Genomic DNA, 15389 nt, shown 5'->3' with positions numbered 1-15389 from the left:
GGGGCGCATGTGTTGGAGAGAGGAACACTCGATACGTGAACCGGATGGACATGTAAACGTCACCGGAATACTTAATTCCCGCGCGTCCCTCAGTTAACGTTAACCTCCCGAATTTTCCTGTTTTTTATGTTTGTGTGTGGAGCCGGTGTCGCGAAGCGCTCTTTGCTCTTTCAGCTCATGTCCTCGTCAAAATGTTGTTTTCTCCGAGTTTTAACCTGATTTGTGCGCACGGCCCTCAGTCCTAAAGGGTCTTACCTTTCATTACGTTACGACCCCTCTCAAACGGCCGCGACCGCTTTCCGAAATGGACGGTCTCTTAAGATACTGCAACATTTATGAACTTTCTCACGCATCTTCTTCCTCCGATTCTGTCTCGCACGCAATAAATTTGACGTATTTGGTATGGACGTATTTATATAGGTTTGCGTGCGACATAATTCCTTTTAGCGTAAATACGCCTAATTGTGGATATTTGTGTGCACATCTTCATTTTGACTTGAAGTGCATCCCCAGTAAAAATAAATCGTCCTCCGAGTACGAAATCGCCCTCCCAGGACAAAAATCGTAATTCGAGAACGAAATCGTCCTTTTAATTTTCGTCTACGAAGGATGGTTTTTGTCCTCGGAGGACAATTTAACTTTACGAGGGACGAAAGAGGCATAAGTATTTTATCCGATAAACCACTGAATGGGATTAGAATTGTAGCATAGTTTTCTCCCCATCATAATTGTATGCAAAACATTTCAAAAATCCAAACTCATTTGATACATAAGAAACTAGTGTTTATAGAACACTAAATGCATGTACTCTACTTTAGAGTCAGTAAATTCAATTTCCCATCCACGAAAAAACAAGAATCTTCGCAGATATTAGCGGCCAACAATAACAAACTGATCAACTGAAACATAATCGAGCCTCCTAAATTTCTTCTTTAATTTCAAGCATCGATATTGCATTCGAGTGTCTCGTCGGTATGCTAAGTCAACGGACAGTAAATCCGTATTTTGCCGCAATTTCACTAAATACGAAATATAATTTTGCTTGTTTCAAGGAATTAGCTATATTTTAAATGAAAAACAAAAATGAAATATTCACGCCGATGATTACGGATAAAGTTACGACTTCCCCACAAGACTTTACGATACTGTAACTTTGAAATCCTGCACTTATTCACTGGCAAAAAAAGTCGCTTTGATCTAGATTCCAGACTCTTAAAAACAATGACAAGACAAAACACTCTTGATTCAATCGGATTTTTGCTTGAATCAAAAAGAAATCCGCCTAAATTAAGAGGCTTGGTTCTTGATCCAAGCAAAAATCCGATGGAATCGAGGGTATTTTTTCTCGTCAATGTTTTTCAGAGTCTGGACTCTAGATCCAAGCGACTTTTTTTTCCAGTGTTGACTGACTCTGCACGGCAGATTCCCCGTGTGCGATGGACACAACTAGTATTACGAAAATGATAATGAAGGTATTTTCATGTCGGAAAACGCGTCCTTTCAAGAGGAGATCTCCGAAGATATATTTAAGAGAGGAGTTCTAGACTGAAGAGTAAAAAACACAGTACAAGGCGGCGACTGTTTGCGGTGAAACAAGAGGAAGAAAAATAAAATCGAACTGAGGTAAAGCTAAGAACGCTCAGGATGAAACAAGGGACCAGCGAGGATGCGGGGAATCCCTCCCGAGCGAAGGGAGGCCGCGACCCAGGGAATGCATTTTGATACTCTTATGAGGTTTCCGCTGCGGCTACTTACCTTCCAAGTATTTTCGCCCCCACTTTTTGCGGCTTTCCGACTCGAAGAAAAAAAGCCAAGCACAATAAGGATGAAAAGCGTCCGAATGAATGAGTGAAAACTTTGAAGACATATTTATGATTTTCCTCGTTTTTTAAATATTTGTCTTTAAGCGCGAGGGGCATTTAATTAAAACGCTTGGCAGGGCGGAGACGAGGATCCTTCAACTTTGAGCGAGGCAATTTTAAAAATCGACCCCCGCGAATGTCTCGTCCCTCGATCTGATATCCTTTGCCCTCTCTTTTTACCGGTTTCAAATGTATGTATCCCTGCAGTTTTTCTCAAATTCGTAGAAATGAAAGGCGAAATGCCGATCGGAACCTGAAACCGAAGTATCTTTTTAAAATGTAAGGGGAAAAATCGACGTGCCCGGAAGAAAACCCCTGATCTCATTCCGAAGTTGCAAAATCGACTAAAACAATTGGACGTGTTTCTATCAAACGGAACTATGTGCATTATGACGTGAGCCCTGTTATGCACATATTCTTATGGGTCTCAGGGCTCATGTCTTAATACACGTAGTTCCGTTTGATAGAAATACGTCCAATTCAACTTTTGACCAAAAATACTGCGATCATTGTTCCTTTTGTTGATTTTCGGGTGTTTTCATGAGGAAATTCAATGGGATTTGAAATTAAAGATATTCCTAACAGTTTCCAAGCAAAAGTACTATTTGTGCTTGGAGATTCCACTAATCTGAAATGTATTATGTTTTTTCGTCAAGGAGATGAGTAAACGGATAGAAAACTGGGAATCGAGAAAATGGACAAAATCGAGGTTTTGAGACTTTACAATAGAGGTGCGCAAGCCGTTGATCTTTTTCCTCCACGTCACTTTAAAAAAATTGAAAAAAAAAAATAATAAAAACTTAACGTAAAACTGGGTTTTCAAACGCACACATAACTTCATTCGACCGTATTTCTGTCAAACGGAACTATGTGCATTAAGACATGAGCCCCGAGACCCAGAGGAATATATGCACAGCAGGGCTCACGTCATAATTCACATAGTTCCGTTTGACAGAAATACGTCCATTTTTGGTCGGCTGGGCTGGAACAAAGGCTGAGACTCGGTGAACCCGGGAAATGATTGACGATCAATATAAAATATATTAGCGGAGGCGTTGGTCACAGGAAGAGCGGGGCATCCCTGGGGACCAGGAAGTCAATGTTGCCTATTTCGGAGACGCGGCCGGCGAGGGGAGTGGCGAGGGGAGGGGGTGGGGCGAGGGGGAGGGACAGCGTCCGCGGCGAGAGGGAGTGACGACGTGGGTGGAAACCGGGTAGGAGGAGTGCTCGCCAATTATCAGATCCACGAGCTGGGACTTGAGACAATTGACACGGACTAAATTATTTACCGGTAGCTTGGGCCGCGCCCGGTCCCGCGTCCCATTTTTCAGCGCTCCGCTCCGCGTTCTCCAGATGAGATCCCGTTTATCAGCGCCGGAACTTCCTTTTAAAGTGGGCGCCAGGAGGTGATGGCCGGGAGGGGGAGGGTTGCGAGGAGGTGGAGGGTTCTGAGCTCAAGATGACCGCTCATCACGTGCGGGCGGGGAGCCACTTTGAAAAGCTCACCGCGGACAGGCACTCGAAGGTTTCATCGAAATCAAGGCCGAGAGCTCGACATTTCTTTTTAAAAAAAAAAATACATTTCTAATGATTTTCATCTTTTGCGTTTCTTTTTAAAGCCCGTTGAAGGAGTAAAATGCATCGGTTTTTTTTAAAAAACAGTATCATTGCAGTACGCAAGCATCACGCACGGCATGGTGGGTCCCTTGGATTCGGAATCTCGTTTCGTATTGCCGGGCACCGTGTATGATTCACCTTCAAAAAATTGAATACCGCAAACTTACCTCAGTTTTCGAAAAGTAGTATCCGAAACAATTGTGCGTTTTTACTGCCACTGTCGGTGCGGTGGAGTGTATCGATGTTTACCTGTAATCGGGCCGTTTGTCTCAGAACACGCTCAAGTGAACGTGCCAGCGGGGGAGGGGTGCATAAGACGCGTTTACTCGTGTTGAACACATGTTTTGGGAATGCCTTGTCAACACTACCGGCGGAAGTTAAGTTTCGTAAACCTATCTCTGTGTGGACAAGGCCTTTCATTCATAAGAAATGAACGAAAAAATTATGAAAGAACAAACATGAATGTGGTTTAATGATTTTAACTTCCGCCGCCGCGCCGCGCAGACCGTACCGTGTTTGGCGCAATGCGTGAAGTCTTGTAGGCGCCATGCGTTTCACGTCGGCCGCTGCTGACCGCACTGTGTTTGACGCAATGCGTGAAGTATTCGTGCAGTCTTGTAGGCGCTAATATGTGTTACATGCCGATCGCCGCGCCGATGGCTTCTCTTTTTCATCTCAAGTCCTCGTCATCATTGCTCTCTGCGACGCGCCGTTCCAGGCCAAATTGCGTGTTTGATTTCTCTCTTAACTCGACTACTTAAAGGTGCTGTCTCTTGTATCACTGAAAGACGACAAAATTAAAATTTACTATACTCTCAGGAAATGAGAGATTTTGTCGCCTTTTCTCGTTTGTAATTTTTTATTTCTAAATCCGATATTTTGTATACCTTTATTTAAAAAAAACAAAATTTGCCGCCTTCTAGATTTGCCGCCATGGGCCGCGACCCATGTGGCCACCCCCTTAATCCGGCCCTGGGGCCCTCCTAAAGAAAGGCGCTGTTTCAGGAACGCTACGAATAAGACCCCGAGAAACAGAGGATAAATCCGTGAAATTTTCCGGTTCCAAATCGAACATGAAACGGCGGGGGTCGGAATATCCCGACGCCGCGACAGGCGCGATTCGAAGGCGGGAGGTGGGAATGCGGAATGAAATAATTCGGTTGAAGTATCACATTTCTCGGGCCCACCCGCTCTTCAAATGCACCGCAACACTTACCTTCGCCCCGGCCACGGCATTCGCGAGATGCCGAATATAGGCGATGCACAACGCCGTCCTAATCAAGAACATCACATGGAACACGGAGTTGAGCGGTTTTCGCCCGACAGGTGCCGTATCTGGTCCCATCGAGTCATTGTTGCTGCACACGTCTAACTTTTACAGTTCATCTCGTCAAAATTTCGTCTGTCTTTTCGTTTTAATCAAATGTCTTTGTGCGCGCGGTCCTTTTATTCCGTCGCCGAGCCAGCCTCACCGCGGCAACTTAGCCCGCCAATATTGCTCCGCGAGTCGAGTGTAACTTTTCGCTTTATCATTCATCCAGTTGAATTATCCTTTTTCGGCTTCATCAAGACGTGCCCCCCGCCCCCCGCCGCTCAGCCGCTCCCTCGTTAGTCAAATCTTTTCGTCTCGAAATCCACTTATGAGTTTTGCTCTTTGGTGTTTGATCGTTGCCTCAAACCGCGCGCTCGAGAACTGTCAGTATTACACGTTTCCAAATGACGAGTTTTAACCCGACACGGCGCGGCGCGTCCCTCTTCGAAATTGCAGAAGCTTCGGATTCCTCTTATTATTCTTCCTCCGTTGACGGGGGCGTGATCTCTATTTGGTGAGGTATTATCGTATCAAGCACGTATGAAAAGAATTGAATTTATTAAAATTGATAAAATTAAGAATGAATTACACTTATGCAATCTAGGTTCGATCTCAGTCGCTTGCGCCTAATTTTTAATGAAATTGCAAATTTTTTGGGGCAAAGATCACCTGGACGACCGCCTAAGAGATTGGCTCAAAGCTGACTCTCCTCTCCTGAAAATTTGAAAATTTCAATGCTGTTTAATTAATTTGACGAGTTCTTTGTTTTTACTCATTTTTTTTTCATACAATTTTATTATTTAATGAGCTTGGTCCTAAATCGCCCGACAAACAAGGCTGAGCCCTAGTCGCTCGAATAAGTAGAAGAAGGAGCAAATTTTCAACCCAAAGATTTGGTCATTGTAACCCGAAGATCTGGTCAATGTAACACGAAGATTTGGTCAATTCAGCCCAAAGAAAAACTAACCAAAAAAGATTGTCCGCTTGTTAATGTTATAAACACAAACGCTCGATATTAACACACGGAGAAAAAAACCTCGTGCGTGGGACCCGAAGTTTAGGTCATATGGATCTCTGAAGTTTTCGGATTACGCATCTGAACACTTTAGGTCTAGCTGTCGAGGTTCGGATCACACATCTGAAACTCCAGTTCTCACATCTGAAGTACTCCAGATGTGCAAACCGAAGTTTTTCGGATATGAGAACCGAAGTTGTTCGGGTGTGAAAACCGAAGTACTTCAGGTGTGTGACCCAAACCTCAGCAGCTGGACCTAAAGTGATCAGATGCTCAATCCGAAAACTTCAGAGATCCATATGACCTAAACTTCGGGTCTCGCGCACGAAGTTTTTTTCTCCGTGCACAAAACGTCTATTACTTTTCCTTACTTTGAACAGCTATTAAATCACCTTAAATTTGTGGCCACCTTGTACACGGTACAACGTTTAAGATGCGATGGAGTTTTTGAATAATTCTCGCCAAGAAGAGACGGCGCTGTACGAAATTCTCGACTTTCATTCGTGACTGGCGTTAGGGCCCGACTTCTTTTCCGTTCGATTCAAATGCCATTCCGAAACGCCTGCAGCTCCAGCGAGGCGCTGGTTCCTTCCTCTCCTCCTTTTTCATTTGCCAAATTGTAATTAACATTCGGGCACCTCCCATTACTGTAATTAAAGCGCTCGGCTCGAAACTTCAAAACTTATTATCATTAAGCTGAATATGTTTTTTGACGCGAGTCGCGCCTCGCGGCTCCGCAACACTGGAACAGGGCAGTAATTCCATTTTCGCTTGAGCCTTCGAGTGCATAAGGGCGCGTGCAAACCGCGGCTCAAGTTCGATTTGAGTTACTGCTGACTTCCGTAGGACGCGACAGAGCAGCGGTGTTCCCCTTTTCCTTTCGCTGTGAATCGAGTCAAGAAAAACCAGAGCGCCGCCCGATCCCAGCGGCACTTATGCTCTTTTTAAATAAACCAGTTCAATCGCTTAGAATTTCCCGTAATCGTGCGAGGCAGCTCGCTATTTTACACGTTCCGGGGCCGTTTCAGCCTTTTCTCCCGCGGCCTTTTATTTTTGCCTTACGAGGCTCCTAATTTTTGCTACTTTCCTCCAGACGTGATACCTTCTTTCATTCATGCTCTTAAAAATGGAGGAATCAAAAAACCACTCGAGCTGGAAAATCCCGTTTATAGTACTCCTTTTTATCCGTCTTGCACGTCGGCGTACTGAATCGAATGAATAAAATGAGTTAGGAACCCCACAAAGTCGTCACAAATATCAAAGCCTTGAGCTGGGATGTACGTACATACTGCCTTTGAAATCCACTGTTGCACTCATCATCAGACATAACAAAAATCATAAGCAAAGTATGAAATCTAATGGAATACCTAGTTTTATAGTAAAAATTAGATAATTGAATGGTAAAAATAAAATAATAGATGTAAAGTAAAAGTCATCATGAGCGGTCGGTTTAAAAAAGAAACCAAGTTTGTCAACATTGGCGGATCCAGGAAGTTGGCACATTGAATCAAAATCAAACATCCGTTTGATTCTATTTAAATGTATCGATTCTCGGAGGGGCCAGGTGCTCCAAGAAGAATCGATTATTCATACTGGATTAAATGGAGAGAAGCATTTCTAAAATGCTGGATCCGCCTTTGCTAATCAACCATCAGAAAAAAGGGATGGAAAGTCGTATGCTTGTTCAGCGAGCGGAATCAATCATTTTGACGACAGACTCCCATAATCGGGGATTTTAATCATATAATATCTCATTATATTACCTCCATAGAATTTCTATGCTGCTCAAAATGGTTTAAGTCCTTTGACTCTAAGGTGAGTACCGTGCGTTCTGAGGCAGGATACGCGACTCTTAAGTACAGCGCCATATAATATCACAAAATATTCGGCTTCTGCGACTAGATGTTTTAGCTCCTTCTTGCACAGGATCCGTCCTACAGACTTGGGATAAAAAATGTGGTCAGGGTTCCCCACGAGTCTATAAATGACGCCTGCGGATAAACAAACAGATAAGCTGGAGGGCTGGAAGTGGCAAAGGAAACCGGGAGGATATAAAACGTATAAAGTTGAACACGTTTGAGATGAAGAAACGGGGACAGAGGAAGCCAGGAGACAATTCTTAAGAATTTAGATTCCTTGAATTGAAAACAGGAAATCGTAAAAAATACTGTAGATAAATATAATTTCAGTTTTATTAGGGCCATCCTGCGGCAGAGAGCTCATAAATAAGTCGATGGCGAATTATCAATAATTCGTATTTGCGGAGGGGAGGAAATGAACGATGCCTTCCTCAGTTTTCCGGCGATCCTTCCCCCGGATTTTCTCTCTTTTTCCCCGATCTCATCCGACCCCGAAGGCGCCGAAAATGCATTATGACGGATAGTATCTTAAGTGCCGCAATCGTTGACTGGAGACGCACAGTGGTCAGACTTGCGAACTCTGCGAGACCCATTTAGGAATGATACGTGGAACTCTTTCAGCTTACGGAAAAGTATCAGAAATATAATTCAACTCTCTGCCAAAACTGAAAGAAAAAAAATGCACAAATTAGGAAACAAAGATAAGGATCAGGGGAAAACACTCATTTCCACTCTAGGCTGCACTAAAAAGGAGGAGAAAAAAAGATAAGAAAGGTGTAAATGTAGATTCTTTGAGGTATCAAACGAGGTTAACCAAAATTGTTTGTAAATAACCGGAAGGAAAAAAGGTGGAAATACATTTAAAAAAAAAAAAATAGATTCCACCAATCTTTCTCCTAGGCTCACTCCAAATAATATATTCGAGCTTACCTATATTGCCTTGCTATTAAACAAAACCTAACAAAAGAAAAACTATCCGATATATATAAATCGCACGATTAGGTTACTTTGTGTTTTACTTCCCATATCAACACAAAATTCCTGTCACTTTTTCTCATTGTATATATTCGTAGCATGAGACTCCGAATCCCACTTTCCTCCTTTCCAAATTTTCGACCTCAAAGCGGATTTTCTTCAGGGTGCCCGCAGCAATCAAGGACGCCTCTCTGGATGTTGCCGTTTCGCACGTGAAAAAAGCACCCTATTTTATTTTCAGGAAGAGCACGCGGGATATTCCGGCAGCCTGTCCCGAATTTCGGGATCCCAATTGATTTTGAGGCCACTAATTTGTTAATTGCCTCGCCACGGCCCGAGCACCGAGCTCAGCTGCCCGGACCGAGTGCCCGGCCGGGGAGTAAACCAACTCGAGGAGTTTTTTCCGCCGGGTCCGATCCCAAATCATGGATCAGTCGAATAGGATTAAAGCCGAGAGGACGAGCTCTAATTATTCCGAGCGCGGAGCCGGATCAACCGGGGTTGGGAGCGGGAAAGACCGGGGGAAGAGGGAAAGAACGCTCGGAATTAGCTACCAAATCACGAAGCCTTTGGTGGTGCGTGCTCGGATGGATCTAAGAGCCGAGTTGATTTCATTTCTTCTTAAAGGGCAACTCTTAATACCTCCACGTAGACCAGTGTTAATATTACATGTTTTTCGCCGCGCGCTTTTCCTATTTCGTCGCCGTCGAATTTCATTGAATTTCTGCGCCCGGTCCCGGGCCCGAAACTTTGCTTTATTTTTCCTGTTGAAACAATTAACGCACCTCCTCTTTATTCAGTGCGATTGCCGCCGCAAAGCTCCGTCAGGGGACCGCCCGTAACGTTATTAAATTCTCGCTCCCGTCAAATTTCTCGAATCTTTCTCCGCCGCCGAGCCTCTGGGCTTTCTCGAAATATTTATTCTCGTCGAGAGCCCTTTCGCACGGCGTTAAATGAGAGTTTAAGTGCTCCTAGATCATATAAACCACTCTTTGATTAAACCCGTTGTGAGAGGTCGATGACTCGACTTGTGATTCTTTTGAGAATTTAATATCGTAGGGTTTACGTGAAATGATACCGGTGTTAATTCTCATACGTATTAAAAGGAGGGGTATCGATCAAGGCCGTTTTTTGGCCCACCCCGAAATCCCTCAACCTCAAGATTTTCTGCTTCTTGAAGATTCATATTTTACGGGCTGCATTCTGATCTGATCAGAAGGATAGTATATTTTTTTGAACGATCTATTTTCCTTGGATTTTAAATATTTTTCCCTAGAGCTATCAAACTAGTATTTTTTTGCATTCCCCAGAGGTATAGAACTAATGAAGAAATTAGTGTTATGCGATAACATTTGAATTTTATCAGTTACATCCTTAGTGCCGAAAGAGAGGGGTCAATCAAGTAAACATATGAATTCATCTATGATGGCCAGATACAACTATACCCGCTCAATGGATGTTCGGATTGCATACGCGAAAAAATGAAGGCGCACTGGCGTCCCTCACTCCTCGAGCTGAGAGACAGATGAATTCTGCAATCTGCTTGCCCCCTCGAGGAAGAAAATATTTCAATTATTTAAAATTGTACCAAATTTTCCGATAAAACCTTTATCTTCGATGAAAACCAAACATTCTCTCTTGGCATTTTCAAGTACATCAGGTAGACTTGCAGTTTGATAACTTTTTTAGGTAACGAAGGGAACATTTTTGGCAAGTTTTCCGGTTGATTGGTACTTTATCAAAAGAGTTTTAACATGTCAACTGTAATGTTCTTACAGTGATGAAAGTTGCACGAACTGTACCGTTGTGTGGTCAAATAGTCACACTTCTTTGACGAAGACATCAGAAATGTCTCATCATACCTTTAAAAATCGAACACTCTCCCGTCGTTGATTTGGATGAGACAAACGCTTCCTTCTGAGCGCAAAATTTTTAAATTATTACAGAAAATTCTGGATTGGATTGAATGGGAAACTTAGGAATGTTATACGATTACATCTTGTGTGGTCGAGAAAGAACTATAAACTTAAACATTTTGGAATGATCTACGATATTCCTGTGCTTTATAAGTGCATAAAAATTACTTCTCTCTGTGAATTTTCAATCTGATAAACTCAAATTCGGCGAAATCGTTCCCTACATTCACTTATTCCTTGCTATTGCTTAACACGTGGCATTCATTCTTATTAGTAGGAATTAGAATGAGGACAAATGACGAATACGACTAAAATGCTAAAGCATCCATAATTCCATACCGTGCCGTCGTGGACTCGTTCTTTGTGAGTTGTAATCACTTTGGTTGTAATTCAATTTAGGCTTGCATATCCGACGGACTAGTTCCGCATGCATTGTTTTAATGATATATGTTAGCGAGGGTAATTGTTTTCTGTGCAGGAATACTTGAGGCCGCTCTTCCTGTTCCCCCCGTTACACGTGCACGGTCACAGTCATCCTTACACGTCAAGTTCTGTGCCTGCGCCTCAAGGTAAGCAAATATCTACCTCTACTCACCCATCCTTTACATTATAATACATTTATTTTTATACATTTCTCCTATTTCTCTATCTCTTCCTTTCTTTTAAAGGGGGACGTCTTGAACCGAATATTAAATCTGCAGCTAGAAGCCAAAGAACAGTAACTATATTTTCACAGAATTGAGACGTAAGACAAAAACCATACGACAGCACCATTGCTTACAGCGTATTTTGCAAATTAAAAACCCCTGTATCTTCTGGGCTTGGTGTTAAGAACCATGAAAAAATGTTTTTTACGTATAGATTCCTTTCTAAGTATGGTCTGAGACCCCATATAAATGATCTTAATTACATCAAGACAAAGAAGGGAATTGATTAGAAAATAATTTCGAGGACCGAATATTGCCATGATGGAGGTGATGCTCATCTCTGCCTGATGGTGGTAAATAAACATATTTTTTTAGTAGTTTGGCGAGGAATTATATCAAATTATAATTGGGATAAAAAACTGCACAAATTATTAAATTAAATGCAAGGAGAAAACTTACGTCCATGGGAATATCCATGCATAAGGAAACTACTGACATATTTTCTGTTTTTAAATTAAACCAGATGTAGCAGTGTTTCCTAATTATAAAATAAAGTCAATTTATGCATAAAAACGATTTTTATTGGTGCTCTTAAAAACAGAGTTCTCGTTGTTGATCTCACGTATCTCTGGTGTAAGTAAACTGAAGTGAAATGACCAAAAGCTCCTTCTTTCAGAGATGTGAGGCAGAAAGTTGAACTTACTTTCGCAATTAGGAACTACAATTTCTGTCTCATGTTAGAAACAACATGTGTCCATAGTTTCCCTTAGGAGGCAGGTAATTTTACGGATGAGTCAGAAATTGTAGTTTCTTATTGCAAAATGCAATCCATTTGATGTTCATATGTAAAACGGCATATGTGCTAACGTCCCAAGCGTTATTATTGTGAATCACTCTCGAAAAAAGTCGCCAAGAAGCATCGCAATTAAGTACGCAGGTGGCCCATTCAAGTCTTACCCCAGCCCAGACGGAGGGACTCGAACAGTAACGAAGAGAGAGGCGGTTATATTTTATCGTTCATTCTCGTGTTTTTTTATGCGTCTAAAAAAATTCTGGGACTCAAACGCCCTCCGCACATACTTATTTATTTACTTTCATCATCATTCCGAGGGAGGAGGGAAGTCAAAACGAGGGCTGGACTACGGGAATGAACTCCTAGTGTGGATTATACAGGTACTGGGAGCAATAAAAATAATAATATTACTCTGTAATAATGAAAGTGTTCCTCCTTTCCGAGCGAGTCGCCATCTCATTTCTGCTCTCATTTAAATGTCTGACGGAAGTAGAAAAATACGGTTATCATAATAAAAAATAAAAATGGGAAGAGCAGGAGGAAATGAGCATCGTCGTTGGAGAGTTAGCACTCCTGGACCATTCGAATGTTCCTTTTTTTCCTTAGGAATTGGCTTATTAATGTCTGCCTTCAAATGCGCAGACGGGGTCTTCCGCGCTTCTTCATTTTCAAAATATTCTTCATTTCCGAGCGTTGTTATTGTTACAACCCCCTCCCCCCTTTTCGTTCATAACCTCTAAAAAAAGCTTTCTTTTTCCTCCTTGTTATACCTCCTTATCATTGCATTTTTTTTTTATTTTCTTACGTTTGTTACCGACTTAGTGTTAACCATGCCATGGGTTTGCGCACCAAATGTATTTTTTGAATGACTAGACACAAAGTTGGACAAATTCATGCTAAATGAAATTATGTATAAATGAATTGAATCAAAAAGAGCTGTGTACACAAGAGTAGCGTGCTTTATAGTTGGACTTCGTTTCTCCTAGCTTATTTTATAACAGCATATAGATGTGACATAAGTTTCCCTATACAGGTGGGCGCCTTTGTGGATGAGCTTGAAATTGTAGCGACTAATTGCAAAATGTAGCCCAGTCCGTATCAATTTAGTTCATATGTATGCAGTTACTTTCAACATCAATACGTTCATTCTGACATTTGGCGTCAGTAAGAGATCTTCTCATGGACCAATTAACAGGCAACATCATACTTGAGATATTTGTCGGATCGCTTTTCGGTGGTTTCAACCAGAACGTCAGCTCATGTCACTAAATAATTGGACAACAATCTATTCTGGAATTTATTGAACGGTTGTTTCAATTTTGTGTGGTGAAATAAACGATTTACGTAAATACCTAATTTTAAAAATCTTGCGAAAACTTATAAAATTTGTTTTTAACGATTTATGCAAGGAGTGTATACCAGAAATGTATGGCCGCTATTGAAATTGATAGACACAGCTAGACAAAAAAGACAAAAGGGATCTAGAGGGAACCGATCAGTGGAAGCAGGTGGTTGCTATAGACAAAGGAGGTAGGTGATAGGCTAACTAACGGCGACCCACGAGAAACCCACGAGTCCATCGTTTTCTCACTTAGTCTACAGGAACCATCAATTTCAACCAATAGAATTGCTCCATACTACCTGAGTCTTCTTTGTCTATACTTTTATCTATCGATTTTAACAATCAGCCCGCAGGTCATTCTCACTTACTGAATTGATGATGGTGAAAAACGAATGACTAGGTGCTAAAATTAAAGTTGTAAGACAATGAGAAAACAGGGAGAAAGGTAAAGGGGGGTCGAATGGAATAAGATGAAGGAATCTGAAGGAAGTTGAGCATCCAAGCGAGTAAACAAATGGCACCAAAAATGGCCCGCGGACAAAGAATCCCTGCTAAGTTAAAACTGCGAGGGGGTGTGGGGTGCGGGTCGACGGAAGGGCAGAAAGGACATGGGAGCTCTGATGCGAGGCGAGGGTGGGACCAGAGGCAGGAGAGTTGGCGAGATATGAGATAACCAAATATTTGTGGGAAATGAACTTGGCCGAGATGAGAATGAGTCGCGAGGCGGGAGGGTGGAGGGTAAGAGAAATTAGCGGAGAAACCACGCCGAAGAGAGACTACTTACGGCGGCAAACAAAGATATAGTCGAGGGAAAACCACAGTGCCTTACACTGCCAGCGGCAAAAGCACCGAAACCGTCCGCCAAGTGCGCGACGCCTGCCAGCCCGACAACCCGCAACCCACCGACACCACTCCAGGCCATGCAGCGATGCATGGTAAATACTAGCCTCTGAAATTCCCTGCCAGTGTCTAGATTCTCAGGCTCTACTGTATTTCGTACCATCGGATCTGAGAGTTGGTTTTTGAATCTTCATAAAATTGAGGATCACAAGACGTCAGCGTCTCGTAAGAATGCCTCTGAATGAGAAGCTCTCTTAAGAATACTCTCGGTGAATCGCTGAGAAAGGACTGTGCCAGTCAAGCCGAAAAAAAGGACTACATTTTACAGGAAGGTTTTCTCTTGCTTATTCTAAAAACAACGTATGTGCTATTCCTATGCCAATATGTGCTTTTATGAATGGGCTAGAGATAGTAGTTCCAAATTGCAAAATGTGGTCATATAAGACGGTTAGAAAGCGTTTTTGATCCTTACAATTCATGATTGTGCCTTTAATTATCGTGGCCAGGCTACTAAAAAGAGGGATTGCAAGAATTTTGCAATATGATCCGAGACAGCGAACTTATAATCAAATTGAAAAAATACATCTCGTAGTGACCTGACGTCATTTTTCATTTAAATACATGCATTTTAGCAGATTAGATAATTTTATCGTAGCTCCTCCAATAATTGTTCAATTTATGAACCAAGTATCCTCGTGTTCAGTTCACTCAATATTTTCCACTTGAACACGAAATTCGTCAAATATCAGACACTTGCAAATTCTCCATTAAAATCTGGCTCTACTCGTAATTTCAGTTCACTCAATAGTTTCCACTTGAACACGAAATTCATCAAATTTCAGGCACTTGCAAATTCTCCATTGAAATGTAGCTCTTACACGGAGAAAAAAACTTCGTGCATGGGACCCGAAGTTGGGGTCATATGGATCCCTAACGGTTTCGGACCACGCATCCGAAAACTTGAGGTCCTGCTGCCGAAGTTCGGGTCAGACATCTAAAGTACTCAGGCACTTACCGAAGGGTTCGGGTCACACATCTTTGCGGCAGTTGGACGTCAAATTTTTGGATGCGTGATCCGAAAACCTCAGAGATCCATATGACCTCAGCTGCGGGTCCCATGCACGAGGTCTTTTTCTCCGTGTACTGGTAATGGATCCTATTTTGCTTAACATGTAAAATGAAACCGAAAATTCAGCCAAAATTTATTCGGT

General features: G+C 42.3%; 1 protein-coding gene across 6 annotated transcripts in view; it reads left to right on the top strand.

Annotated features, from left to right (window-relative positions):
- The window catches only part of LOC109041225 (uncharacterized), a 413234-nt gene that overhangs the window by 222827 nt on the left and 175018 nt on the right, over nucleotides 1–15389 (top strand). For all 6 annotated transcript variants that reach the window (XR_011899748.1, XM_072299619.1, XM_072299616.1 and 3 more), the window contains one exon: nucleotides 11035–11125. Coding sequence is in view for 3 of the 6 variants with exons in the window: in XM_072299619.1 (XP_072155720.1) it covers nucleotides 11035–11125 (91 nt within the window). In the remaining 3 variants the exon portion in view is untranslated. The remainder of the gene's footprint in view (nucleotides 1–11034; nucleotides 11126–15389) is intronic.

Source organism: Bemisia tabaci, chromosome 1 (genome assembly GCF_918797505.1).
Source record: "Bemisia tabaci chromosome 1, PGI_BMITA_v3".
Lineage (NCBI taxonomy): Eukaryota > Metazoa > Arthropoda > Insecta > Hemiptera > Aleyrodidae > Bemisia > Bemisia tabaci.
This window is presented reverse-complemented; position numbering and strand designations above follow the sequence as displayed.